Source organism: Necator americanus, chromosome III, assembly GCF_031761385.1.
Source record: "Necator americanus strain Aroian chromosome III, whole genome shotgun sequence".
Taxonomy (NCBI): Eukaryota; Metazoa; Nematoda; class Chromadorea; order Rhabditida; family Ancylostomatidae; genus Necator; species Necator americanus.
This window is the reverse complement of record NC_087373.1, coordinates 18,412,768-18,440,543: the sequence shown is the minus strand read 5'-3', so window position 1 is coordinate 18,440,543 and position 27,776 is coordinate 18,412,768. Positions and strand designations below refer to the sequence as shown.

Genomic DNA, 27,776 nt, shown 5'->3' with positions numbered 1-27,776 from the left:
ATTATCGTACATTGCAATAAATATAAAACTCGTATAGACGATAAACATAAAACTATCTAAACGTACGAAAAGAGGCACTTTCTAGCAGGGAAGTTAACGAATAAAAAAAAGGCGAGATCAGAATAGCTAATCCTTCTGCATAAAACAGAGCGATATCACCACGTGTTCACCAACTGCAATCCATGTCTTCGACATTTCCTTTTTGGTCGTTCAGCTCTTCGATTCGAAGTTTAGATGTTGATGGACTAACATTAAGTGACGATTCGTTCTCCGATTCACTATCTCCAGCTTCGGTAATAAGATGAGAGGTGCAGCCTCAAAATATAGCTTAGAACTATAATTTACTTGGGGTCATCAAACCCTACCTTCATCTGTAGTATTTTCAGAACCTTCAACTTCTTGGATCCTTCCTTTCATTGTAGGATCTTGAAAGGGGTCCCGAAACTCAGCCAGTGGTCGCCAAACAACGAGTTCATTCCCTTGAATAGTTCCCCTAAAAGTATTTTGACAGGAACCAGGAAGTTTTTTATATCCTAAGTAGAGAAATTTGTATGGTTGCACAACAAAACGTTGTATATTGTGATCATGTGATAATGATCTCTTTTCACTGAGTAATTGAGGTAAGCAGTACTTAACCCTTATATGCTTTTATTTTGTTACTAGCACTCTTACTGATTGATTGCGAAACATGTACCAAACTTTCAAATATATTGGATTGTGAAAGTAAATTCTGCTCTTGCATTGTCTTTCTTCTAGCTCCCCTTTTTGTGCTGGTTTTAATGATTTGCTAACATTTATTCTCTCGTTCAGCTAAAATCAATGCTTATAGTCGACAAACAAACCAGCAGACAAACCGACAAGCTTGAAATCTCCAGACATGCAATTTAGGGTTGCAACCAACATTGATGGAAGCTTCAGCTTTAAACAATGACTGAAAAAACAGTTCCCCTTTATAAAGATGAGTAAAATATTGTTGGTAAACTTCACATATACGTTACTAAAGTAGTTAATGCAGCACTACTAGCAGCACTGATGCAAAGTTTACAAACTTCAAAAATACACATCCAAAATATTAAGTATAAAAATAACTTGTCCTCTTTTTTGGTGTCATTCAGACTTCAAAAAAAAAAAAGACAATTTTCTTCTGCACCTCCCCCTCCATTTCTTTTCTTCCAAGTCTTGTAAGTCACCAATCATCTTCTACCCTATCCACACCAGCCAAATCTTCAGCTCCATTTTATTCCTCCTTTCGGACATCCAAAAGCATACGTATGATGATGCTTGCTATTTTCCTTCGCTACGTGAAAAGTACCACTCGATAGATTCACGGCGCAATCTTTGGACACTGATTGGATCATATCTTCAACAAGTTGGATTGATGTAGTGAGATGTCGTATCCGACGCCGATGTCGGGTCATAATGCGCAAAAAAAAACGTAGAAAGAAAAACGGCATCCAGCGGAGCCGAAGCACAAGACGTTTGCACCCCAGTCCAGCGGGTTCCCCTATGCTACCAGCTATTTCAACTATTTTTGATCGCACGCTTAATTAAGAAGGTTATGTCATTGGAGCAGGTGGCTTACACGTTTTGCATACTTAGATACTTAGATGGCCCGTCTTCACTGGACGTGTGGGCTCCAGCATCTCTTCCACTCGTTTCGTTCCCTCGCCATTGTCATCCAAGATGTTCTCAAGCTTCGTGAGTGACGTTGACGAGGTCCTTGAGCCGTATCCAGCTGAGCTCTCAGCTGGATACGGCTCAAGGACCTCGTCAACGTCAACGTCAGCTGGTCTATCCGCGCAGCGAACACGTCACCTCATCTCTTTCGCGGTCTCCCTCAGGGGCGTTTAGCGTCCCTTGGGATCCACTCTAGCGCTCTTTAGTCCATCTATCGTCGATTCTTCTCATGATGTGACCGGCTCATCTATGTTTTGCTTTCGATATATATTCCGCTGGGTCGCGAAGACGGGACATGCTTCTTAAGCCGGAGCTGCGAAGACCGGCAAGGTGTTGTGTGCGCCGGTTAAACTTCAGGAGACATCTCTCAAGGGCTCTGTGAATAGTGAGTAGCTTCCTAGACGTGGCCGCGGTGTCTGCCCACGTCACCGCAGCGTAACAGAGCGCTGGAAGGACTGTCGAGTCAAACAGATGGGCACGAAGATCCTGGTCAGTCAGTTGGTCCGTAGCTTCCCTGTCGGCTGCGAATGCTGCTCACGCTGCTCTCATTCTTCTATTCAGTTCTTCCTTCAAGTCATTTTTTCCATGTTCATAGAACATGGAAAACGGACTCTCTCGTATGACGGAGTTTCCACGATTTAGGAGCCTTCAAATTGTACTCCACCGTCCTCGCAGTAGGCGCTCTTCATGAACTGTGTCTTCTTTCTGTTTATTCGTAGTCCTATTCTCTTCCCTGCTTCGTTCAATTCGTTGAGCATCGTTTCTGCTTCATTGGTACTGCTCGAAAAGAGAACGATGTCGTCCGTGAAACGAAGGTTCGAAAGAAAACTTCCATCAACACGTATGCCCCTTTCTTCCCAGGAAAGTGATTTCATTATCCATTGCAATGCAGCTGTGAACAGCTTCGGCGATATAGTATCAACTTGTCACACCCCTTTCCACTGGGTAGGTGAGAAGGCGGTGGAAAAGCTGTATCCTAGTCGTGCATTGATCGTAGCAATTGGCTAATGTCCTCACATACGACGAGTCCACACCTTGATCGACCAGCGCTGACAGTACTGCATTCGTTTCTACGCTGTCAAAGGCTTTCTCATAGTCGACGAAGGTTAGAACAAGGGGCAGGCGGTATTCCCGACAAACCTCTATGACCCTCGACACGGTCTGGATGTGGCCCAAGCAGCTGAACCCCTGGCGGAATCCAGCTTGTTCTTGAGGCTGGGCTTCATCCAGCGTCCTAGATATGCGCGTGAGGATGAGCTTGGTGAATACTTTGTATAACACGCTCAGCAAGCATATCGGACGGTAGTTCCGAAGGTCCTCTCGGTCACCTTTCTTATGGATAAGAACGGTTCGCGAGGTCTTCCACTGGTCTGGGATCCTTTCTTTCTGAAGGTAGGATGTCATGTGCGCTGCTAAGATTACATGAAGCGGATGGCCACCAGCCCGAAGAAAGTCTGCTGATATAAAATCAGGTCCGGGGGCTGTGTCAGGTTTCATGCTCTTGATAGCGACTCGTACTTCCGAAGGGAGAATCCGTGGGGGAGCTTCGCCAGTGGGGATGATCGAGCTTGACATAGGAGTTGATGAACGGAAAAGGTTCGAGTAGAACCTCTCCGTTATGATTTCCATCTCACGACGAGAAGACGTGCGAGTCTCGTCTTCGCTCAGCAAGGTTGCTAGCGGAATATTATATTCGCGGAGATCCCTGCGGCACTTCTTCAGACTTGTTCTTCTTTGTGCTGCTTCCAGAATCTTCTTCTGCCTGTACTTCATAAGATCCTCCTGCAACGCTTTTCTGCAGCTAGTGTCTGCTACTAACCGCTCAATGTGCGATGCATTCGGATAATCCCTCAAAGCCCTTCTTCTTTCCAACAATTCCCTGGTGGCTTTCGAAATTCGATCCAAGTTTGTCGTGCGCGGCTTCGAGGCACGTTCAACACAGGCTCGTAATCCTCTGAGCAGCATCTCGTAGTCCACGTTTGGGCACGTCACGTCCTCCTCGATGTGTCAGTCAGCTTGGGACAAGGAGTCCTCGAGTACGCAGTCGTCGTATACGACTTCTTTTCTTCTTCGTTGCCGATAGCAGATGTTCTTTTCCATCGTGTGGCTAAGACGATTTTCGCACGAAGGAGACGGTGATCAGAACCACTACAAAAGGATGGTACTACTGAGACGTCAAGTAGACACCACCTCTGGTTGGTGAGTATGTGGTCGATCTTCGCACGAGTCGCGCCATTGGGCGACTTCCATGTCCACCGACGATGATCTTTTTTCATGAAAAGAGAGTTCCCATGAAAGAGGCGAGCGGCGGACAACAGCCCGGTGAGACGATTGCCATTTTCATTCCGGTCCCCTAGTCCAAATCTTCCAATCCTGTATTCCTCTTCTGTGGCCTTTCCTAGTTTTGTGTTGAAGTCTCCGACAAGGAATTTGTAGAAGGACTTCTCGTTGCGGACTACTTCCTCCGGCTCCTCTGAAAACGCGTCTAGTTCGGATTCATCAGCTGCTGATGTTGGTGAGTAGCAGTTGATGATACTGATGGATTTTTGGCGCAGAGGGCGGAGGCGAAGAATGGCCAGACGAAGTGACAGGATCTCGTGAGAATCGACGAGATGGACGACAGATGGGTGCACAACAAAACCAACACCGCCTACATTTCGCGACGGAAACTTCTCTCCACGAATGACGAGTGTACTGTAATTCATCTGTCGTACGTCGCTCCTTCTGCACTTGGTCTCCTGCAGAGCAATCACGTGAAATTTGATACGCTCTGCAGCTCCGAGAAGGGCATGCAGGTCAGCGTCTGTGGAAACTGTTCTCGCGTTGTAAGTACACAGTCTGAGACAGTCTCCATGACGAGTCGTGCTTGCGTCGCCTTGGTCCAGGGGTGCGTGTAAAGAGGGTCCCGGCGGAATTTCCAGCATGCCCCGGTCATGCCTCGTCAGGGCAAATAGCGATGGTGCGTGTCCTAAAGAGATTCACTTTCGTTGGCGCCTAAGTAACTGACTCTGCTTACCTACCGCTAATCATACGCCGCATCAACGGCTAGGATATATTTCACTATCTACCAAATTGTTCTGGAGAATCAGACAGATTCACTGTAATTTTTTGACGTGAGGTGATCTCAATTTAGTAGTCGCACCAGAAGCAAGAGAAATCCTCACGTGAAGTTTAAGTTAAGGATGTATCTAATAGCTTTAAATTACGTGCATAAAAATTTTCGTTAAAACGGAACATTCCAGCTCTCAAAAGTAATGAGAATTAACGTTATCCTGTAACTCCCAAGCTTTTTTGTAACCTAACTTATTTCTGGACAGAGGAGCCTTCTGTATCTCTGACTTCCGGGAACTTACAGGACGAAAAAGAGTTCAAATTTGGTAAGATTTCTAGACTTTCTGAAGGTGATATAAAGACAAACTCACTGCCTTTCTTTATTAGAACACCATACGAAATCCCATGTACTTCTATCTAACACTATTACTCTTTGACTTATTCGGTCATTTCGACAGCTCACACCACTCTTCTTTACATATTTCCTTGTAACTGCTCAGTTCTCTGCGTCCCTGTGGCAGGAAGGACATCTATGACGGTTGTCTGCGTCTTCATGAACGACTGGAGCGTGACCTCGTCGAGATATGTTCGCGTATCCGCCGGCATATCCACTGGGCACCTTATGTCTCGGAGGCATTCGCGGAGAATCCGCCGGGACCCTCTTTACCGTTCCCCTTGGTCCAGAATCAATGACATCCTGAGCAACCTGAGATTTGGTTGCCTCTCACGGTCGCCATACCGTCCGACGTCTGAAACGGCAGGGCCCAGTGTGCAGGGTACTGAGGTAGTGAATATACTGGAGTGGCAAAGAGACTTTTCCCCAAACTAAGCAGCCATGCCACGGCGAGCTTAGCTTTCACCACAGGTCGTCGCCCAACCTATAAGGATCAGGGAGCCTCCTTGCGACATTTTGCCAAGACGGTGGTGAATCTTAGCTTTGCATGTACCTTGCAAATATGCTTTGACGTGCTTACGGACTCATCTCTGGATCAGATACTGACCTTAAACCTCCTTGATAAGACGGATTTTATTCCGTCTGCGTTTACAAAAAAAGTCAATCATTACACTTACCCAGAGGAATGAAGAGAAACTTAATTCCTACAAACTCGAAGATTGCAAACGATCACACAGCAGAACAGGAGGCAACACCAATGAAAAGACTTTGCTAGGACTATGTAGCCTTGTCCATGTAATATACAAAAAAAAAACGAAAACCATAGAAAGCAAGATGAAAAGAAACTTCTTGAAACTTCCCGTGCTCAATAGAGGGAGACCACAGCAAGTCGTCACTGAGGACGCAACGCTTTACCCCAATAAGAAACATTTTGAGTCGACTGTACCACCAACGTTACGATATTACAAAGCGCGCTTTTGCAGTAATTTTAGTGTAACCCTCCCCAAATTAACAGTTCGTCTACCATTGACGTCCACCGTGAATGGGGTGTAAAATCTAGAGCTATCAAACGCAATCATTTATCCGTTTAAAATGGTGCACTTTAGTCATTGCTTATACCACTGATTTCCCACCAAGTAACAACAGGATACGGGAAAATATGCACAACTTGTTAAAGCGAGGTTGTATCCTAAGGCATCGCGCTCTATCTCATATCATCACATTCATCTATAACAAAATGAGAAATACAAACCACTCACCTCACAAGAAATGTAAGGTTATTGTGCTTCATGCGTTCAAGATAGCCTTTAAGGTATTCACCGAGCATAAGACCATTAGAACCACATTCGTCGGGTTCTTCTACAATTCCTTGCACCATCTGTTCATCGGTTGTACTTCCACAACCGGCAGCTTCATCTTCAGAATCCGAAGTATCCCTGAGCTTGTTCTTTTACGGATTATTGTAACAATATGGGTGAAATAATACTAGAGTTTTGTTGGAATTATTTCCACTCGTTCCATTCGTCAGTTAAAGTTCGGCAAAAGAGTTAAATTCATGGTTTAAAGTAGAGTAGTAGTAGTAGTTTAAGAGATCACCTACAAAAAGGAATCGCATCAATGCATGCGTATTCGCAACTTTTGTCTGATTAAAGCGACCAGGATCGGTTTCTAGTTTTATTTGATTCTCGAATGCGTGTGTATCATAGTTGAGGTTCAACATTGAAAAAATAGAACGGAATTGAATTGTCCGCTACACTTTTGTAGATTCAAGTAAGGATGGTTCAGAGTATAAAAATTGCGAATATTTGACAGAGTTGCATCTAGACAACTGTAATTGTCGAAACAACCGAACAACAATTGCGAGAGCATTTACAAATGTTTTTTTTTGTGTCATCAACTATGTTGAGAGGTATGGACGTTCTCGGAAGCACCGCAATTTTGTCGTTCAGATCGGGTCGGCAAGTATGACTAGTTGGCCAGCTCACGCACGACGTCACCCAAAGGGTTTAATATTGAATAAAACAGTTGAAGAAAGTGATGTGAAGCGCTTCGAAAACACTTCGACTACCCCTTTTTATTTACCCATAATAATCATGATCATGCTATGTAATAATGGGCTTTAGTCGGTCACGTGTGTGTGTGTGTGTGTGTGTGTGTGTGTGTGTGTGTGTGTGTGTGTGTGTGTGTGTGTGTGTGTGTGTGTGTGTGTGTGTGTGTGTGTGTTTGTGTGTGTGCGCCACGAAATTCGAAAAGGGGCGGGCGGTGCGACTGGATCTGCATATCACAAAAGGTGAATGAGACGTTGACCTTTGCCTCAACTTGGTAACATGCCTTCTTCAGAAAGTGGAAACATGAAAGAAACCCGCCGCTTAAATAAAACATTCTGTGATAACTGTAGGGGAAAATAGGAAGAAAACCCATACTTCGAGTGATATTTTCAAATTGGGTCTGTATATTGATATGTTGGTATCGAAGGAGTATTTAAACGACGTTTGAATGATCTCCAAATGGAGAACATTTAGAACTAAATCTAAGAAATCTTTCCCCTAATTTTGTACAAAAAATTAATTTAATTTTGTACAAAAAAGCAGAAAGTATTGTTAGAAAGGCACCAATCTAGTTTCACAGCAAATGCCGCAACTATTAATTTTCATTGATCAGTGAACAAGACCGAAGCAAACGCCGCAGAAAGTCTGATCGTCCGGCTTTAGCCGGACTCCAGACTTTCTGTGGTATTCGCTTCGCTCCCCTTCACTGATCAACAAAAATCAAAATTAATGCCCTTTTCTGTGAAGTTAGACTTGTGTATCTCTAGCAATCTTTCTTCATATTTTTTAAATTATAAATAAAGGAAAATGATTTCATAGTTTTCTTTCTAACCGCGCCAATTCTACATTTGGAGAATACTCAAACTTCAGCTTCAAACACTCCGTCGATACCAATATAATGTAGGCACCATTTGAAGGTATTACTCGAAATTTGGGTTTTCCTTCTGTTTCCCTCCAAGAGTTATCAATGAATGATGATTTAGCAGAAAATGAAAGACTTTATCCTACTGATAAAGATAACGTTCTACGTTAGACCATATAAACTGTTCGCTACTATTTAAGCAGCCGTTTGTGTGCATGTTCTAACTTTCTGAGGAAGGCATGCTACCAACTTGAGGCGATCGGAGAAGGAAAAAACACGCGAAAGAGTCATAAAAGTGAAAAGCAACGCGCACAGTAGCCAGGGCTATGAAACATCCCACTTACCTTTTGCGACATGCACACGAAGTTATTGCGCAGCATTTCGATGCCGCGGGACCCGTCGCACCCCATATTATAGCTATGTGGCGCCGGCACGCCAATCCGACGCCGGTGAACCCGTCGCACCCACTTCTATAGGTATCTGGCGCCGGGGCACCTATCCGACGCCGGTGGAGCCGTCGCAACCCCTTCTATAGGTATCTGGCGCTGGCGCGCCAACCCGACACCATGGGACCCGTCGCACTCCTCTTTTCGATTTTCGTGTCACGAAATTCGAAATGGGGGGTGCGACGGAGCAACCACGTCGAATTGGTGCGCCGACGGCAGATAGCTACAAAAAGGCGTGTGACGGGTCCAGCGGGTCCAGTGGTGGGAACTGGTGTTCCTTGGTGCAGTAGTGTCAAACAATAACTTCGTTTGGATGTTGCAAAAAGTAAATGTGACGTTGCAACCGTTTCATATCTGTGGCCACTAGCCGTGTTGCGTTTCACCTCCACGACATCTCCGCAGATGTACTTCTTTGCACGTTTCAATAGGGATGGCAACATCACTTCTTCAGAAAGTGGAAACACGCATGCAAGCGGCCGCTTAAATAGTAGCCATCAGTTTACATGGTCTAACATAGGACGTTATCCTTATCAGTAGGATAAAGTCTTTCACGTCATTTTCTGCTAAAACATCACTCATTGATAACTCTTGTAGGAAACAGGAGGAAAACCCAAATCTCGAGTAATACCTTCAAATTCTGTCTACATTATATTGGCATCGAATGAAGCTAGAAATTGAATATTCTCCAAGTGTAGTACTAACGCGTTTAGAAGGAAAACTATGAAATCTTTCGCCCTTATTTATAATAAAAAAAGAGGAAGAAAGTGTTGTCAGATCAAAACAAATTTAACTTCAGAGAATAATACAGTACTATTAATTTTCATTGATCAGTGAAGGAGAGCGAAGCGAACACCACAGAAAGTCTTAAGTCCGGCTTTAGCCGCACGTTCAGACACGTGAAAAGATAAGTCGCGTCTTCATTTTGTAAAGTTGTTTTTTGGCCTCACTCTGCTTTCTGGAGTACAACAAGGAGGAAACCAATTATCTTAGATGCAACAGGGTTTGCACTACCAAGAACAGTATTAAATTGATCTGGCCTTTATAAGTTACCTGCGGAGTGAGTTCAAAACTGTATGCTTGTGAAATAAGTTAGTACGGCAGATTATGCTGTATCTGAAATTTTGACATTCGAGTAGTTTTACATTTCCGACAAGTTCGCGCTAAATTATTCAGAAGTTCGACTAGAATGTCTTGAAGAGTTTACATTAGAATGCTATGGATGTGTGCAAGTCTCTCTTCGAATATAAACGCAGTTAAGAATGATTGCAAAAAGTTCTCGTTTTTCACAATAATCTGTGAGTACATTTCACAAGTATGCAAGTTTGAACCCATTTTCTAAATCAGCAAGGCTATTTCTATTTGTTAGCTAAACCTTTACATAGTAAAGTTTGTAATTGCTGTATCCATTGCTCCTTATTATTATGTTAGAACGAAAGTGTAAATGTGTTCGAAACGTTTCAAATCACTGACTCTAAGGCACTGATTCCCTATTTCAATCCGAAATTGCGTAGAGCAGGGCGAGGCACGTAAGCTCAAAGAACCTTAGATCATTAACCTTAGATCTATGGCTGTAGTAAAAAGTAAGTCTTGAAATCAGAAGTTATGTTCGGACTTTCTCACACATCGTTCCTAGAATAGATACGAAAAAGTTTGGTTTCATTTCATAATGAGGTTTTCCCGTTTGTAAGGTGGATTCTTAGCTTCTAGATTTACACGTTCAGGAAGTTTGTAGGTGAGAATATAAATGCCATGCTTAAAGGCGTCACCCTACGACTCTGAGGTGGTGCAGATTTTAGGTCGAGTATTCTTATAAGGGATAGTAGATTATGGAGAGGAAGGTGATTCCGTCCATTTCTTTACATTTCATTTCTACTCCACCTGAAATCCGTACCACCTCAGATTCGTGGAGTGATGCCTCTAAATGTAAGAAAATCAGTCGCAGTTTTCCGTGGCCTGAAAACCACCGTAAAACTCGAGCAAAGTCCATATAGAACACATTCAACGCTCATTAGCAATGGTAAAAAAAAACTATAGTACGTCAAAACGACATAAAGCACAGTACAGTTGTGTAAGCGGTGCGCTCAAAGCAGCGCGGTGGAGAGAGCGGTTCGAATCGAGGTGGGACCATCACGAACTACAGTAATGAACAATGGCAGCAGGGGTCCTCACTCGACCCTAACGCTCCAACGCACCATTTCGAGCGAATCCGCTTACGTAACTGCACCGTGCTTCATGTCGATTTGACTTTACTGTATGTACAGCATCGTGCGCAAACGTGAATGATGTAGAAGTCAACAGTAGGTAGCGGCTCTGCGGTTTGATGGTTATTGAGTGAACGGTGAACGCACAATAACCATCGAAGCGCTGAACGGGTCTGAACTCTGCGAGCAGGCTTATCCAGAATGATGAATCCATGAAACATTAGTTTCAGAAGGGTGCGGGACAAGAGGTACCCGTGAAAACCGGCTGACCGCTCCTGTCCTCCCTTCGGCACCGCGCGCCTCCGCGTAATTGCGGCTGCCGCTCCACCAGCTAGATATCCTCCACGACCGCCTGAGATCACCTACACCCCGCCTCCCTATTGCTCTCTAATCAACGCCGTGCGCGACTTTCGTGCCGCGACGAAGCGGTGGATAGTGCGAATTTTGAAGGAGGGAGTGAAGAACGAATTGCCGAGGCGAATTTTGATGTACGGATATAGTAAACTAAGCGCATATTATTGGGAATAAAGGAGAAGAATAAGTAAAAATTATTTCAAAAAGATGCTCCAGAGAAAAGAATAACACGCATATATTTTCAAACGTCTCATAATTTAACACATTTCATGCCCTAAGTTTTCTATATAAACTAGCAGTGCATAAGTATGTGTTTGTCACGATGCCATTCAATGAATTCGTGTTCAACTTTCAACTGCGGCAGTTATAATAACAGCAACATTATGCGCTTATTACTTTGTATACATTCTTTAACTCCTTTCTACATTTTACCTTTTCAAAATTTTACATAGATATAATGTTTATGTAAAGCAAGTATTGAAATATGCCAATATTTGACATATTTCAATACATGCTTGTACGTTTTATACAGTTTTATATAATAAAACTTTGTATGGTTCTTCAAACTTCTTTCAACAGCGTTTCATCACTTCATTTCTATCTGTTTTCTGCATTACATCAATATGAAAGGTTAGGTGTATTAGTGGCGAACAGAGACCTTTGTATCTTCGAGATATACCTTTAGGTACAGTGTATGTCTGCGAGGCATTATTCGAGCCTCCTTAATCGTTGGATGCCAGTTTTACCCAGCTAGATAAGCAAAAAGAAATCCTTAGAAGGCGAAAAAAGTAAAGAAGATAGCAAAACGCCGATCAGTGGGACATTTTTTGAAACATCTCTTGCATTCCCAGAGATGAATGAGTGCTTTCCATCTAACAACTCGAAACTGGGTAATTTCATTTTCACTCGCATTTCTAAATGGCATGTCACTTGTACAAACCTATTTCATTCTTTCCTTCTTTTATATTAACTAACAAGCACATTTTATGTAGACCTTCGAACAACATCTAACACCAGGTACTTTCCTTTCCGTTCGATTTTAAAAGCGCATCATAAGAGCTGTAAGCGCGGCGGAAAAAAAATCGCCGTAAGAGTGGCAGACGCGGCGAAATGGGTGGGGAGGGTGGCGTGGGCGGGGCGTCTTGAAGACGTAGCACAAGAGGAGCAACCAGGCTACTGTAGCGATCATGACGGTATCAGGAGACGCGCGGTGCAATTAACGACGCTCATCAGCCTCCTGGATACGCGGCGGCACATCATACGGGTACCTCTTGACCGTTCCCCGTTTCAGAAGGCTGTTATGAACAAACCAACTCACAGGAGCGTTAATACAAGTGTTCGAAACCGCGCTCAGTTTGCAAGTCATAACATTGGAATAAAATATAATGATCAAGCGACGAAGTAGCGTAAACACATTAATGGACAAACACACGTACATGCTCACTCTTCCATTGGATCCGTTTCGTTCAGAGATGCTGAATCTTTCAAACTGAGCGCTGACCCTTTCGAATCTACGTTTTGCACGGGGAGCCTCTGTGTCATCCTGAACAACAACTACAGAATAACGTCATTTAGTCCGATTCCCCAGAACCGGCTATTAAAAATTCACTGCAATAAACCTGTAAAAATATGCCTCTATTTCACTTCTTGTTATCCTCAGAAATCCTGCTAGTAGCAACCCCAGGAGCTAGAAAAAAGCCAATGCTGTCCGAAGGAAAAACCGATTAGTAAGTCTTACTGCAATCAATAATTTTCTATGAACAAACAACCAGATTTTTTCTCACGACATTTTATTCATTTCACTGTGACATATAGTAGAGTCAAAAGGACATGAAGCCCGGTGCAATTGCGTAACTGGGTGCACTCGAAACAGTGCGGTGAGCGCAGAGGTTGGGATCAAGAGAAGACCTCTTCTACCGCCCGCAGTTCCTTGCTGTAGTTCCACCTCGATTCCACCCGATTTCCACCGCTCCGAGAGCGCAACCGCTTGCGCAACTGCACCGTGCTTTATGTCGTTTTGACCCGACTATATGTATGTATCGAAATATCAAAACTGTTTACGAAGTGAGTTAATTTTGACAGATATTCGAATTTTTACAGCGTTATGCAGAGAAAAAGAGAAATGAAATGAAAGAAATAAGTTGAGTAACGAAAAATGAAGAATAGCTTTAGGCGTTCGGTTACAGATGTTTACTATGAGTGTTCTTACAATAGCTTTGGAAATTCTCGTTAAGGTGAGATGTCCAAGATGTTCTAACCACTCATCCACTTGAGTCACATATGATGCAATGTGCTCCTAAGTAGACCTAAATGCATTACCCCACGAATCTGACGTGGTATGGATTTCCGATGGACAAACTCTATGGGGGGTCGTAGATTGCGGGATCAGGGGTGTTTCCGCTCATCTCTCCCTAATCGTTGTAAAAAAAAACGGCTTAATAGATTCCGTTTTTCACGACGATTTCAGTTGCAACGCTCCACTGTACAGACGCCGCATCCAGTTGCAAGTGAAACCTAGGAATAGTGTGCTAAGGTGAAAAGTTTGAAATGAGCTTGGATTGGATTGTGGAATCCGGTGTTGTTCCGCTCATCTCTCTTAGTCAGATTTCAGTTGCAACACGCCGTCCTTGAGCGCGTGTTGCACGCAAGTGCAAGCGGTCGAAGATCAGTAATGTTTTCACTCCAGCCTAACCAAGTGAAATCAGTGAATAGGCTTGCCAGGGGACCAGGACGTGTACACAGAGGAGCGTTTTTAGCACCTTGTAGGAACTAAAGCGGTTCCCACCTCATTTTTTACGATTAGAGAGAGAGATTATGAATACCTCGGATCCTGCAATCTATAACACCATCTCTAGCTTTTTATGCGGATTCCTCACCATGTCAGATTCGTGGTATGCTGTCTTTAATAACTTTAACCCAGAGGTCATGGAGCCTCGAAAGCTAAATCCTAGGTTTCAGGGTCTCAACTGACTCAACTACTCACTTTCAGTGATGACCTGTCGTTTCATGAACAGTCGCTCTTTTGAATGTTTCCCAAATGAGAACGCCACTTGTCACCTAAGAACAGTTTTTGTGTTCAATGGACGTTTTTGCGCTCAAAAGTACAATTCAATTAGAGCAGTGTTGAGTGCCCAACTACACTTTTCTTTTCTACTCCATAATCGGGTTTGTTAGATGTTAGATCTAAGATGAGTCCCGAAAATTCCTGTAGACTGGATTGGGTGAGCGACTAAAGACGGTATAGCGTTCAAAAATTACACATTTTGGTCCTCGAATGCGGTCACCCAGGCAATGAATATCGATAAGATTGGAACATACGGATTATGAATAATGCAGCATTTCAAACAGACTACCTCTCCATGTCTCTTTCCGAGAAGCTCATGAGCATTATGGGAAGTGAATTGTTTGTGGGAGTCAGTCGCTCCGCTTTCTACGGCACTAGGTCGGTTCACAAGCGTCATCGGGGTATGAAGTCTGAAAAGAATAAGAAACTAATAGTCTTTAGAATCAATTTTTTGTTCCGTTGATAGTAGCAACTGCTAAAAAAACAGAGTAAAGTTTCTCCAAACAGTATACAGTCTTTGAAAGTTGATGCCGAACCAAAAACCACTTTTGTGATAGTAAAATGAAACTTAGGAATATTTATTTCAGCTTTGAAATGAAGAATGAGAAAATTGTTTTATTATGTGTGGTACACTTTCTCAAATGTTCTTTCTGCAATATGTGGATTTCCGCTTTTAACTTTGCTGATGTGAGAATCTGTGTCAGGTCCAGACCTGGTACAACGCTGACAAAGCATGATATGAGTCAGGAAGAACTATCTTCACGACAACTTGTTTGAGAATACTCGGAGTGTTTGAACTAATGGAAGCCAGATGTTATTCTTGGTCTTGTCGTGGAGCAACCAACAGAAACTTGTAAAACGCCGATCGCACATTTTCATCACTGCATTTTCGACACAGATAGTTCGCGTGTCACCATGGCTAACAGCTCTTCAATATCAAGATACAGACGCACCTGCCTGAAACGGCTGCTTTGAAAGAACGTGGTTGCCCCTTTAACAGAAAATCTGGCCTATTTGCACTCATTTTTTTTCTAATTCCAAAGAGACTGTGACAGCGCTTCACTGCGCTGAGCTTCTCAGTGATAATACGAATGCACTAGCTTAGAAGCGCAGTAAAATTCATTCGTTATTCTCGCATGGTATAGTAGGGTCAAAACGACATAAAGCACAGTGTACTGGCCTAAGCGGTCGAAGCGGTGCGGTGGAGTGTAGGATAGAAGGAGGATCCTTGCTAACACCATTCTTCTTTACAGTTTGCGATGGTCCCATCTCTATCCAAACCGCTTTCCCAACGCGCCGCTTCGAACGCAGCCGCTTACGCAAGTGCGCCGTGCTTCATGTTGTTTTGAATCTGCTACAGTAGTTTGAACTCATGAGGTATATGTCATCATGTCTCCAAGATGTCACTGTTCAAATAATTTAGACTGCTTCTCATTGAATGTTTGTATGTAATTTTTTTAATTGTCTAAAAAATGTGCGCCATAATTGAGAATATTGCGATTGAGAGGATAAAATACTGACATAGATCAAACCCTTTGGGATGCGGCGTTGGAGGTTTATACGCAGCCTAGGTTAAAGGCATCACTCCACGAATCTGAGGTGGTACGGATTTCAAGTGGAGTATTCGTATACGGGATGGGAGACTATGGAGGAGGAGGAGGAGGAGAAGGAGGAGGAGGAGGAGGAGGAGGAGGAGGAGGAGGAGGAGGAGGGGGGGGGGGTGATTCCGTTCATTTTTTCCTAATTGCCGTAGAAAGCGGCCCGGAATATACGGCTTCGAGCGTTCCGAAGCGCTATTTTCTACAACGAGTTCGACTGGAGCGCGCCAGCCTTGTGCGGCGCCGCATATTCCGGGCTGTTTTTTACGGCAATTAGGAAGAAATGGACGGAATCATCCCCCTCTCCATAGTCACAGTTCCCGTATACGAATACTCCGCCTGAAATTTGCACCACCTCAGATTCGTGGGGTGATGCCTTTAACGCAGCCTAGGTATCCCATAAAAAGGCACTAATAATAAGTAAATCATGCTCAGACATTTATAGAAGAAGTACTATCGTACAGAACCAACGACATGGTGTCACTGAAGTCCATGCTGCAATTTTTTGCATATTTTTTCATAACTCCAACATTCAAAAGCTACAGTTGCAGTTTTTACCTACCATTAATTACTTGAAAAAGTTCTCGAGGATTTCTGGCAGAAACTTTGTGTTCTCATTTTGATTCGTTATTGTATGAATATTATCTGGACTTATATTTTGTTTAAACTCATCTCCAATTCTTGTTTGCCTGTTTAGATGGCTGATTTTCTCTTGTTCGGCCTCTTACTAGTAAAGTGCATCGAAATACTTTTCAAGAGAGGTTACGCTTATATTCTAAATTGGATAGCCGAAATCATCAATAAATCGGAAATCGAAACGTAGAAGAAAGGAATTTAGGGATACTTCGCAGACTTACAAACAGGAATAATTGAAAGAACTGAGCAATTCCCACATTTTCCTGCTAATACGTTGCAATCCTATGCCACCAGACACTGCTAAATATTTGCTGCTACGTAAACATGCTCAAACAGCACCGCTAAGGGTTTGTCGACAAACCTCTCCACATAATCCTGTATTTGCATGATTTGGAAAAAGAAAGACTTCATCCTTTACTTCGAATTATGTTCTGAACTTCTTTTGGTACAAAACAAATGCAGAGTTAGAACTGGATAACCTTTGTAAATTATAATACTCACATTTCTAGAGAATAAGCTGATAAATAATTAATAACTGCGAGCATTTCTGAACAATAAATGAAGCGTTCCTTTATCAGTAATAGTTTTGGTTCTGTGGCAGAAATTTATGAAATTGGCTTCATATTTTATATCATTGTTTAACAGGTAAGGTAAGCGATGTGAACCTATAGTATCAGTGTGAATGTTCTGCGTTACCCAGACATACCATATGTACAATTGCTCAAGTTAATGTGACCGAAGTATAATTACGCTGAGTTTAAAAGACTGACATCCAATCTCAGACCTTACGGGAAAAACGGGGGAAAACGCCCTTAGGGCTGTGACAGACAGCGTCGTTGAACGAAACGACACGAAGATAAGAACACACCTAGGAGGTACGAGGAATCAGGTCGGCAGCGCCGGAGAAAAACCGAAAAACAAAGTAGAAACATGTTTTACTCGTATTTCCATGTACAGAGATCTACAAACGTTAAAATGATTAATCAGAAGTGTTTGCATATATCCATGGGACAGAAAGCCGGAGAATGCCGGAGATTCTATACGTAAAAACTTTCAAGAAGGTTGATGTCGTAATGTAGGACAAACAATAATCATTGGCGATTTTATTCATGATGAAAATTTGTTGTACACGATGTCACTGTTCTTGGCAAATATGGAGTGATTGTCAATGAACCGCGCTTACCTATAGTAGGGTCAAAACGAGATGAAGCACATACGCAATTGCGTACGCGGCTTCTTTCGAAGCGCTTGGGTACGGCGTAGTGGCTAGGAGCGTTGTGAAACCCTTGTTGGCACCGCCCATCGCTGCAGTTTGCACCGGTCCCAACTGCTGCATCCGCCGCGCCGTTTCGAACGTGTACGCAAATGTACCGCAACAACTTTCGTGATTTATGTTGTTTTGACCCGACTATAATATGTCACACTTAGCATGACAGCAGCGATTCGGAAGCATATTAACTTATAATCGGGTTGAAACAACTTGAAGCTTGGCGTAGCTGCGCAAGCGGCTGCATTTGAAGAGGTGTGGTTGAGCTAATGACTGCGAATGAGGTGGTACTTTTGCTCATCTCTGCAGTCCGATGACAGTGTGCATGGGTCTCACCTCAATTGCAACCGCTTGAGCAACTGCACCAGAGCTAAAGCTTCGGAGCTGCTATATCTTCTATCGGGCGCATAACAAACCAGGCGGTGTCATCAACAAGCGGTGAACGCTGTAGGAAAACAAAGATATAAAGAGGAAGGCGAAAATCCGCTTACGGAGGGACGTACTCTTGCTGTGCGTAGAAGTTTGTGCTTCCGACCATCACGAGCAGTGCGGATACATAAGAGTTGCCAATACTTATAGGACGCTTTGCTGGATCTGCAGATGTGGAATTTAAAAGGAAATAAAACAGAATCAATGACATAGGAAATCACGTCTTTGCTGCAATGGTAATGATAGGAGAGGCATAGTCAAAACGACGTAAAGCCCAGTGCAGTTGCATAAGTGGCTGCGCTCGAAACGGTGCTGTGGAGCGTAGTGGTTAGGATCGAGTGGGGACCTCTTCTACCACCGCTCATTGCTGTTGTTCGCGATGGTCCCACCTCGATTCCAACCGCTATCTCCACCGCGACTGTTTGAGCGCAACCGCTTAACTGCTTCATGTCGTTCTTACCCGAGTATACGCCCGAAAAATCATATTATTTCCTAATTGGTAGCTATTATACTCGGATATCATGAGGAATAGATCGCTTCGCACAAAACACCACTGCTTTCAATTTCTACGTGTTTGGAAGCGGCTGATTGAACCTATTGTTCCCTCTCCGCACTACGGACTTGTCAATCTTTATATAGAAAAAGATGTATAGGACAGATGTAGTAATCCGTAACCCTGTAGTTAGTCCAACACCATCCCAAGATAGCAAGTCACCTCCGGAGACAAAGAATTTGTACTTCACATGACTTCCCTGAAGCGTGCTTGACAGATCTACTGGCCTCCATAGCTCACTGCACAGGCACCACTCGCATTCACCAACCTCCCGATTAAGTCGAAGTCGAACGCGATAGCACATCCCAAGAGGAGTGGAAAACAGCCAAATCCTTCATTCTTCAGCCTCATTCTTCATTATACATAGTCGCGAACGCGCCTAACATAACACTCTGTCTCTGAGTAGGTGTCCACCGAAACCCTTACTCCGCTCCTCTGCATTAGCAAATGAATTGGATAATCTGATCGATAGGTAGGCGCCGCTTGTAGGCTTCTAAGAACCTCTTCAACTACTCCTCAGGCTGCCCGCAGAGTTCAGAGGTGCGCAGGCGCGCGGCAGCCTTTGTGGTTCTCCGTTATATTATTTTTGTGTATTTCTACATTAGTAGGACTACTTCGCAGATGTAATCGTGACAGAAATCCGCTATTTTGGAGCGTAGAGCTTTTAGAGCCTTTGTTTTGTCATTAGGTATTATATGTGAATTTAATATTTAGGGACTGAATTTCAATCTATCTTTTCCGTGTAATAGCGCATGAGAAAGGTTGCTGCTACTACGACTGTCAAGCGATTCGAATCATGCCAACTGAGGAAAATGAAAAAGTCTTAACTGTAGTGAAAAACAGAAATAAGGTAAGAAAAAAGCTCCGAGGAGCTTGTAAACGTCATCGTCCTATCGATCAGATTGCCCCATCGCTGCTACTACGTCTCAGGTTGCCAGCGCAGTTCAAAGACACTATATCTCGATTTTGACGTGGAAAGTGCGGTTTTTTTTACGACGATCTCAGCTGCAATACGCCACACTTGTGCGCGCGCCGCATCCAATTGCGGGCGTCGAAGATTAGTTATACAGGCCTATTCAAGTGAAACCAACGAAAAGGCTGCTGAAGGCGGAGGAACGTGTACGTAGATGCGCATTTTAACATACCTCATAGGAAATAAAGCCGTTTTCATGCCGTTTCTTTTACGACGATTATGGAAAAAAGGGCGGAACCACATTGGGTTCCGCCACTCTACGCTCTCGCTGTGGTTTCCACATCACGTCATAATCGTTATGCACTGTCTTTAAACCGCAAAGGCATCATGTTGCGACCCTACGAATTGGTGACTACTGGAGATTTCCGCGTTTGATGCTCACCAAATTCGTAAACCCGCAAGCACGCGACCGAGATGTTGCATATTTCTGCCGAAATTCAACTTTATACTTCCAATTTTTTCATTTCTGGTCGAAACGGCTGACGGAAGATGTTGTTTTATGGGCGAAAACTAGGGGTTAACGTGCAGCAAACATAGCTGTTTCAATTCATCTGTGGAACGCTTGAAGCCTGAATGGCGCAAATACACCTGCTGATGGTTTGGACTGACGTCTGACGAAACGAGTATAGTGTTGTCTAAATTAGCGAAGTAATAGTGTTAGATCCTTGATAATTTCAAATGCGGAGAATCCGGAGATCCAAGGTGCGAATGAAAATAGATTCAGCAAAAGAAACGCATAGTTACTAGAAGCTGTTGAAAGACCGAGAGGTCGAGTACAATGGGGGCACCAATGCACGATTACAACAAGGTCTAACATGTTATTAGCAACCCCATGTTCTAAGACTCACCAGATTCTATGGAAAAAAATGAGACAAGAAACAACGCCGCCCAGCGTTGTCACTTTTTCTGGAGGGAAATGTCTCGTGTCAAGAGTTATTAATCGTATCCGTTTGCATTATAGTGAGTGAAATATCGAACTGAATTTCAACCGAACCGCGAAACCAAAAGAACAGTGCTGTAATACAAGACACATGCACAAACATCGAGACCGCCGCAATAATTCCCAGTTTGGATATCTGGAGCTAAAGGAGGAACAAGTGTAAGCGCGTCTTGCTCATCTATACACAGAAAAGAAACATTTGAAGTGGACTTTCTAACTGCAAAAGTCATATAACCGACATCTACAAGCTAAGTTCGACGTAATCAGAAGCAATTACCACATCTCCCTGCTTCTGACCCCAGTGCCTGCAAATTTCATGGTGTAAAATCCCGTAATCACTTCACTTACGTGCTATTACAGAAAAAAAAATGCTGAGCCCACGCTAGTATGGTGTTGTTGGTTTGTTAAACGCTGTGAAGTAAGCATGACGCTATCAAAGTTGGAATCGATGTTTGATCTTTTGGGAAAACTCACGTCCATTGATAAAGGTGATGTTGTTGGAGGCGGATTTAGTGGATATGGTTTTCGTTCAGCTGTATGTTATTACAGATCTCCCGTGGACATCGCCGAATTGTGACCCTTTCGGTTCCATTCTTTCCTGTTTAGAAGATCAAGAAAAAGTGTGTTCCCTGTTTCAATCGTATGTTTTTATTCTCAGGTGTCCTTTTTGCTCTGTTACTGACATTGTTTGCACTTATGAGACTTTTCCATGTATTTCAGTAACTCAAGTAGCGAGTGTCCGGACACTAGGGTTCGATATGGTCACCTGATTACGTCGGTGATGCATGAGGTACAAGTTTTGCATTTTCATGTCGACAATATGATCCTTGTATAGTTCAATCTTCTTATGATGAGTGACAATTTTTAGATTGCAGCCGAGCTAAGCGCTGTCAAGAATAGAATATCCACAGAGCCTTCCCTTATTTCTTTGAAGAATTTGGCCACAGTGTCGTCCGCATTCCAATTTTTTGTCCTAGCATGTGTTTCTCCATATTTGGATCAAGGTTTGGCTCTTCTGTTCTTATGTATAGTATTTGTTTATTATATCGCTTTCTTTTATTTTTGGTTGTCTAGTTATCTGTATATAGGAGTTGGTATCCCTTTGAAGTTGCGATCTCGTGTTATTAAATCATGGGAGAGGTGCACTAATAATTGGGATTTCAGAAAAACGCAGGTTTCTCCTTCATTCTTCACTAAGAAGTACTATTCTGTCTTCATTAACATCAAATTTATTTACGTATTTGCGCCCTTTAAGCTTTCTTTTGCTGGAGAATGTATTTCTGCACTCTTTGACAGCAATGACGTTATCCGGGTGAACTTAATGAGCAAATACTGCTCGGATATTGTGTGCATTTTTGAACAGGTATGTCTGCTCAATCTCGTTCTAGCAGTGGTGGTCTCGATGGTAGTGAAGATCATGCATACGATCTACTAAAATCTACTAAACAAATGACAACTAATATTTTGTTCATACAATTTGCAGCTGATGTTATTGGATCCGTGCAACAACTTGATTCCAGCTTATAAGGACATTTTAAGCAAAACCGATCCCAAACTATTGGTCTGCACATTTGTAGGCCTGTTGAAGCCGAGATCTGGAGTGAATCCTCCAAAACAGTTTGCAGTAATTCCAATGTTCAATTATCCTTTATGTTCTCTTCGGAAAATCATAATCTTTAGTGTGTTGAGAAGTCTCTGTTTGTTTAAGATATCAATTGGATCGCAGTTGTCTGCCATACTCGTAAGTAAAAATGGACTGAGCGTCACCCTATCATCTTATGAAGAGATTAGTTAGTATTATCGAGCCGTTGCGGTGAGTGAAGGGAGGGTGTTACATTTTCTTAAACGCATTGTTTAAGATGGTGAGCAGTTCTGGGACAATACCCCGCTTCTATCCGCATTGGCGAAACAACTCGCTCTACCACCGAGAAACAGCATGAAGATGTCGTATTACAGAAACATCGTTTCTCAGTTCACCCACATCATTACTGCAAGTTTTAGTTCTCAATATATTATTTAATGGGCTGTTTTCATAATGCTTTCAGAGGATAACGTAAAAATGACTGCATCATGCTTTTGCTTTAGCTATATTTTCGGTCGGAATCATATCAATCTTGTGCCTCATTTGTGATTTTTGTTTGCAAGATGGTCAATTTGACAAGTGATATATCGCAAGTTTAGATTGGAGCATTCTCTCGCAGTAGAGTTTCTACCTTTTTTTCTATGTTCACCGAGGAAATGCGTGGAAGAAATTCTGTTGCTGCAGATATTTTTGTTGATGATGTGTTATTCAAACCCTGGGAAGTTAGTTGGGACATCTAGTAAAGCATTTAACTTTGCTTTGCAATTATTATTCGTAACTGTTGTTTTTCTATTTTCTATAATACCTCAGGCATTATCCTTTTCCACAAATCCTTCGTGGTCAGATGAGCATGATATTTCTCTTTGTTTGCTGAGACTATGGAGCGATGGAAAATCTAGCTCTCGTCTCTTGAAAGCGAATCCACGTTTCCTACCTGTAAGTGCATGTATCCTTTGATTTTCAGTTCCGCTACACTTTTTCTTGCAGTGTGCGTCTGCACTTTTGTCACTGCTCTCAGTTTCTGATTTTGGTAAAGGATGCTCAAACATTAGTGTTTTCGACGACATTTTCGCTACTTTAAAATGTGCGTTAGAGGACGTTGAGAATTTGGTCTGTTCTAGCTACTTTTTCTGAGCATATAGAGCGTCGACTTTTCATACCTAGAATTTTTCAGTCTGATTTCCTTCTTGCCTTCATATGCGATACTTCTCCCTGTTTTGAACTTGTGCAGCAACGCAGTCTTGTTCAAGAAGTTGGTGGAAGAGCTTGTGAGTAGGGCGACAGGAGAAAGCAGAATATTGTTGTCAGAAATAATTTCATAGTCCTTCTGCAGCAATGTATGGAAAAGTGACATTATCCCGGATATTTCTGAGTAGAGATGAATTACTTGGGAGGCGGATTGATTCTTTAATCACATTTCTGAAGGTAGGTTTATTAAAACTCTTTTTCAGTATCTTTTTTTCTACTGGTTTCTTTTGATGTGCGTTTTTCTATGAGTCGTAGTTCTTGAAACATTTACTTTTTTAGAAATTGGGTAAACCATTCTCCAGCAAACTGCTACTGGAATTAGCATGTAAAAGTGTCGAGAAGTGGAACGATGATGCTTTACGAAGCGCTCCCCGCTTTATTAGCGTGGATGAAACTAACGGTAGTTGTTCATTATTTGGAACGCTGGATCACTCTTAGCTCCAGTAAAATTTGTCATAAAGCTTTGCAGTGTTGCCTAAATCATCGTGGCACTTCGTGGCTGGCGTGATTTTTGAGCAACTGCAAGATAGCGACGTTGATTGTAACGATAAAAACACGATATTATCACTACTGAAGTTGATTCAGGTACACTACCGTTTACTCAGCAACTATCTTTTTTGTGCCATCTATGCTCATGTATTATGTTGCAGGAAATTTTGCGATCAGTTATACACTATCTCGAGCAGCGCCAGAAAGCATTTGATTGTTTGGATATTGTCGCCGCAGAAAGTGAAGCTGATTGTCGTTTACATGCTACCATATTACAGAATGCGAAAATGGCAATTGGGCTTACAGGAGCTGTTGTTATGGCAGCGCAGGCTGATAAACAGGTTTGATTTTGTGTGCCAGTCCTACACAAAGAGCCTTGTGACGGGTTTAGATCTCTTCGGCATTTTCGGAGACGTGTATTGTTCTTTTGTCGTTTTTCGATCTTGTATCTGGTCTGAAACATAAAGATGATGATCTACTGGTGTTGGCAGCAGATGCTCATAAGCTAGCCTCTTTATTCGAAAAGGATCGTGAATCAATAATTGTGCTCTCTCCCTCTACGAACCAACCGTGAGCTGTTTTCAATTCAAATTTAGTTCTGCGCTTGCTGCTTCTTGACAACTCTGCCCCTAGCTTAATTCTCAATACCTATTCACTTCCTCCAAAAAAGTGAGTAGTCATATTTTCAATAGCAAATAACGTAGATATTTCTCTCAAGAAATTATGGTATTCACTTACAGAAATCTGGAGTACTCCCTCAAAAGTGAAAATTGTTTTAATATAAGTTTTTTATTGCTTCCGTATGAGATTCAAGATTGTACTATTTTGGGGAGAATTCCATCAGTGTCCTCGACTCTATCCGTCACCGCCTTGCTGAAGCCTCTCCTGTTGACCGTGGTGGAGCACTTCTTGATGTGGGGCGCCTCATACGACTTCGGAATGCTACAGTCTTATTGCAGCTTGAAGAGTGGCTTTTTGAAGAGATGAAAGGTTGTTCAGAACTTGTGGTTTTTTTTTTGTGGTTTCTTTACTGATGGAGTATGCTAGCACTCAAATATGATTATACCCGAAGTATCTGAAAGAGAGAATTGAAAGTGGCTATTCGAGAGCCTGTGTAATGTAATATACGGCATAGATTATTCAGTAGTTTAGATGCCTAGGATGTTGGCAGTATTTGTGAGTTCAGCCCTAGGCAGTTGCATTATTTATTAGAAAGTAAGTGAAAATTTATATTCTATAGAAATCATGCATTTTTAATCTGCGTTTTCTGTTACTAAGTGCTAACATCAGATCAACACGTGCTGTGTTTCACACTTACCTAATTTTGGAAGTCGTGACATTTTTGAAGTGACAATTACAATTGCAACTTGTTGTATGTTTAACACATCGGCGTTAAAGAACAATGCTAGTGTTTGTTTAAGGCTTTTGAACCATCAAAAATCCAATGAAAAGTTGGAACAGTGGACGCACACTTTTAGTGTATTTTTAACTTTGAAACTACTATTTTTTCTTCTCTCCTTCTTTGCATTTCAAAAAATGAATGAAACTTATCAGGCGTGATAATAAATGGCTGGGCTACTCAATGATTTTCACGCAGCCCCAATAAAAAATTACTCTGCAAATCTTCTCAAAACAGTACCTTTTGCGAAGGTTTTTACTTCTAGAACGAGTGCTTATTGTATCAGACTTGAAAAAGTGATCTTATTCTCCCGTAAAATTGTCTCGAAATTTCATTTGTGTGCTCAACGACGTTTTCACGTGGCATCTAATAAGAGTTATTTGAAAAACCAACCGAACGAAAATATAATATACTCAGATTCCTTGGTACATAGCTTCATTCTGCAATATTCAGGCGCTCTTTTTGACAGTGATTCGTATGTGTATCTTGCTGCTATCAACGCTCTAGCGGAGACGGCTTGTTACAATACGAAATATTTGAGCGAAATGATTTCATTATTTAAGAACTTCGCTGAAATCTCCACTTCATCAGAATCCAAGGTATGACATAACCTGAAGAACTAACCTCTGCACAATCTATTCACTGGATATTCCCTAGAGTGAAATTGAAGAAACAGTGGCAAATGAACCAGAAAAAGGAGACTCAGTTCACATTGATGTTGCTGTTCGTTCTCGACTCTGTGAAGTAATTGGGAAGGTTTTCCGTGAGTTAGGTCTGTTTTGCGTTAATTTATTCCTCCGATGTGCTGTTAATAAGGTTCAGATCTTAAAAATAAAAGGTGATTTAAAGGCATCACCACGAATCTGGGGTGGTGCGGATTCCAGGTGGGTTATGCCTATATGGGATTGTAGATTATGAGGAGGAGGGTGATTCCGTCCATTTCTTCCTAGCTGCCGTAAAAAAACGGCCCGGAAGATGTGCGCAAGACTGGCGCGCTCCAATCGAACTCATTGTAGAAAATAGCGCGCCAGGACGCTCGAAGCCGTATCTTCCGGACCGTTTTTACGGCATTTAGGAAGAAATGGACGGAATCACCCCTCTCCATAATCTACTATCCCGTATACGAATACTCCACCTGAAATCCGTACCACCTCAGATTCGTTGGGTAATGCCTTTAAGTTGCTTATATACCTCTCGGGAGAAACGAAGTTTGGGACCACCTAAAAAGTTGTAGTGGCTAGCTAAGTAGATTTCTCGAGGTCTGAGCCACTAAATGGGACTAGTTGATTCAGCAGTTACGTTAATTAGTATAATATAATTAGTTTACGTTGGGGCTCGTATTTGCAGCGCGCATCTTCATCGTTCGCCTACCTCGTGACTTTACGGGGATTTCGGTAGTTGGGGCACGGTCGCTAGCAATCCACTATCAGTAATCCATTCGTTAAATTATTCGTTGGACATCGATGCAGGCACCAGCCAGTAGTAATCAAAGTGAAGTTGTGAAGATTCAGGAAGTTGGCAGCATCCAAATGCTTAGGAAGCCATTACATCGAATTTTGTCAGAAAAGTTACTCAATTGGTGTAATTTTGCTAGTTAACGTTACTACCAAATACTAAATCAACCAACACTGTTTAATGGCTCAGACCTCTAGCAATCTGGTTGGGTGGAGATTACAACCACCTTTTTGGGGTGGCCCCCAACTTCCTCTTTCTCCAATTTTCCATAAATTATTGGTCTGTATGATGTTCATTTTATTTCTGTAATTACCTTTTGTTGGTGCTTCCTCCTATTATTTTCATTTTATTTGTTGCGTCAACTCTGCGCGGCATTCTAGGAGATATGAGTCCTGTCTGGATCGATAAATGTGCTGGCGTTTTCTTAAGCTGCTTCTCGGAAGAGGATGAGATCTTAAGGGCTAGTGCTTCGCAATGTCTGGCTGAAATCATTTTAGCTTGTCACGGACGAAACGTGGAGAAATACTTGAATGAGGTAAAGTCAGACATTTACAGAATTATGTGGGGCATAAGTCAAATTAATGTGAGGTCATTGCAGATCTTTTTCATTGTCGAAAACACTCTCAATTCCGATCTCAGTGCTTTGTTGAGGCGGTCGGTTGTGAATCTTCTCCGTCAAATCATCAAGTCCTGTGACACAAAAATATTAGAGGTGTTATTATATTCAACTTCTTCAATTTGTGTTGAAATGCATGAAAGCAACTACTCAGATTGTTGGTCCCCGTCTACGAGATCTGCACAGAAAGCTCGTCCACTTATGGCGTTTTGATGCTGATCACGTGGTGCGATTACATGCAGAGCTAGCTTTGGACGAACTAAAAGCTGCCATAAAATGTACTGTTTTAGAAGAAACCACAAGTATTCGATGTTAATACATTGTGATGTACATTCTTGTTCTGCCTTACTGGTACAAATAAATCTGAAAAAAAAAAATAACGTTTGGCTTTGTTTGTGTAGTACACTTGTTTGTGATGGATAGCCACCATTAATTATTTCTGGAAGTCACACTTTTGTCTTTCTCTTCTATTATCATTCCTCAGATTGAAGACC

General features: G+C 42.4%; 2 protein-coding genes across 7 annotated transcripts; one reads left to right on the top strand and one right to left on the bottom strand.

Annotated features, from left to right (window-relative positions):
- Nucleotides 1-166: 166 nt before the first annotated feature.
- RB195_010012 (uncharacterized protein) lies at nucleotides 167-20,387 on the bottom strand (the record flags this gene model as incomplete). 5 transcript variants are annotated; one of them, XM_064190816.1, is made up of 11 exons in its annotated part: nucleotides 167-315; nucleotides 366-493; nucleotides 2,699-3,631; nucleotides 3,733-4,645; nucleotides 5,468-5,606; nucleotides 5,676-5,712; nucleotides 6,382-6,558; nucleotides 12,470-12,576; nucleotides 14,387-14,507; nucleotides 18,090-18,192; nucleotides 18,743-18,884. In XM_064190816.1, 11 exons carry the CDS (start codon nucleotides 18,882-18,884, stop codon nucleotides 167-169), a joined length of 2,949 nt encoding a protein of 982 aa, XP_064048401.1. The 5 variants fall into 5 exon arrangements, with proteins under 5 accessions (XP_064048401.1, XP_013298566.2, XP_064048402.1 ...); XM_064190818.1 differs by lacking the exons at nucleotides 167-315; nucleotides 366-493; nucleotides 2,699-3,631; nucleotides 18,743-18,884 and adding exons at nucleotides 20,142-20,188; nucleotides 20,383-20,387 and having other exon boundaries at nucleotides 3,666-4,645; XM_064190817.1 differs by lacking the exons at nucleotides 167-315; nucleotides 366-493; nucleotides 2,699-3,631; nucleotides 18,743-18,884 and adding exons at nucleotides 20,142-20,188; nucleotides 20,383-20,387 and having other exon boundaries at nucleotides 3,666-4,645; nucleotides 18,102-18,192.
- Nucleotides 20,388-20,584: 197 nt separating this feature from the next.
- RB195_010011 (uncharacterized protein) lies at nucleotides 20,585-27,598 on the top strand (the record flags this gene model as incomplete). Of its 2 annotated transcripts, XM_013443115.2 has the most annotated exons (26): nucleotides 20,585-20,652; nucleotides 20,854-20,981; nucleotides 21,043-21,133; nucleotides 21,214-21,283; nucleotides 21,362-21,497; nucleotides 21,582-21,667; nucleotides 21,749-21,856; nucleotides 21,977-22,117; nucleotides 22,202-22,283; nucleotides 22,353-22,483; nucleotides 22,675-22,797; nucleotides 22,886-23,011; nucleotides 23,063-23,185; nucleotides 23,250-23,343; nucleotides 23,409-23,500; nucleotides 23,603-23,723; nucleotides 23,793-23,908; nucleotides 23,974-24,052; nucleotides 24,119-24,153; nucleotides 24,204-24,382; nucleotides 24,627-24,802; nucleotides 25,665-25,810; nucleotides 25,869-25,983; nucleotides 27,047-27,201; nucleotides 27,265-27,378; nucleotides 27,437-27,598. In XM_013443115.2, the coding sequence occupies 26 exons, from the start codon at nucleotides 20,585-20,587 to the stop codon at nucleotides 27,596-27,598; spliced, it is 2,997 nt and encodes a 998-aa protein (XP_013298569.2). The 2 variants fall into 2 exon arrangements, with proteins under 2 accessions (XP_013298569.2, XP_064048398.1); XM_064190815.1 differs by lacking the exon at nucleotides 20,585-20,652 and having other exon boundaries at nucleotides 20,918-20,981; nucleotides 23,974-24,153.
- Nucleotides 27,599-27,776: the final 178 nt, after the last annotated feature.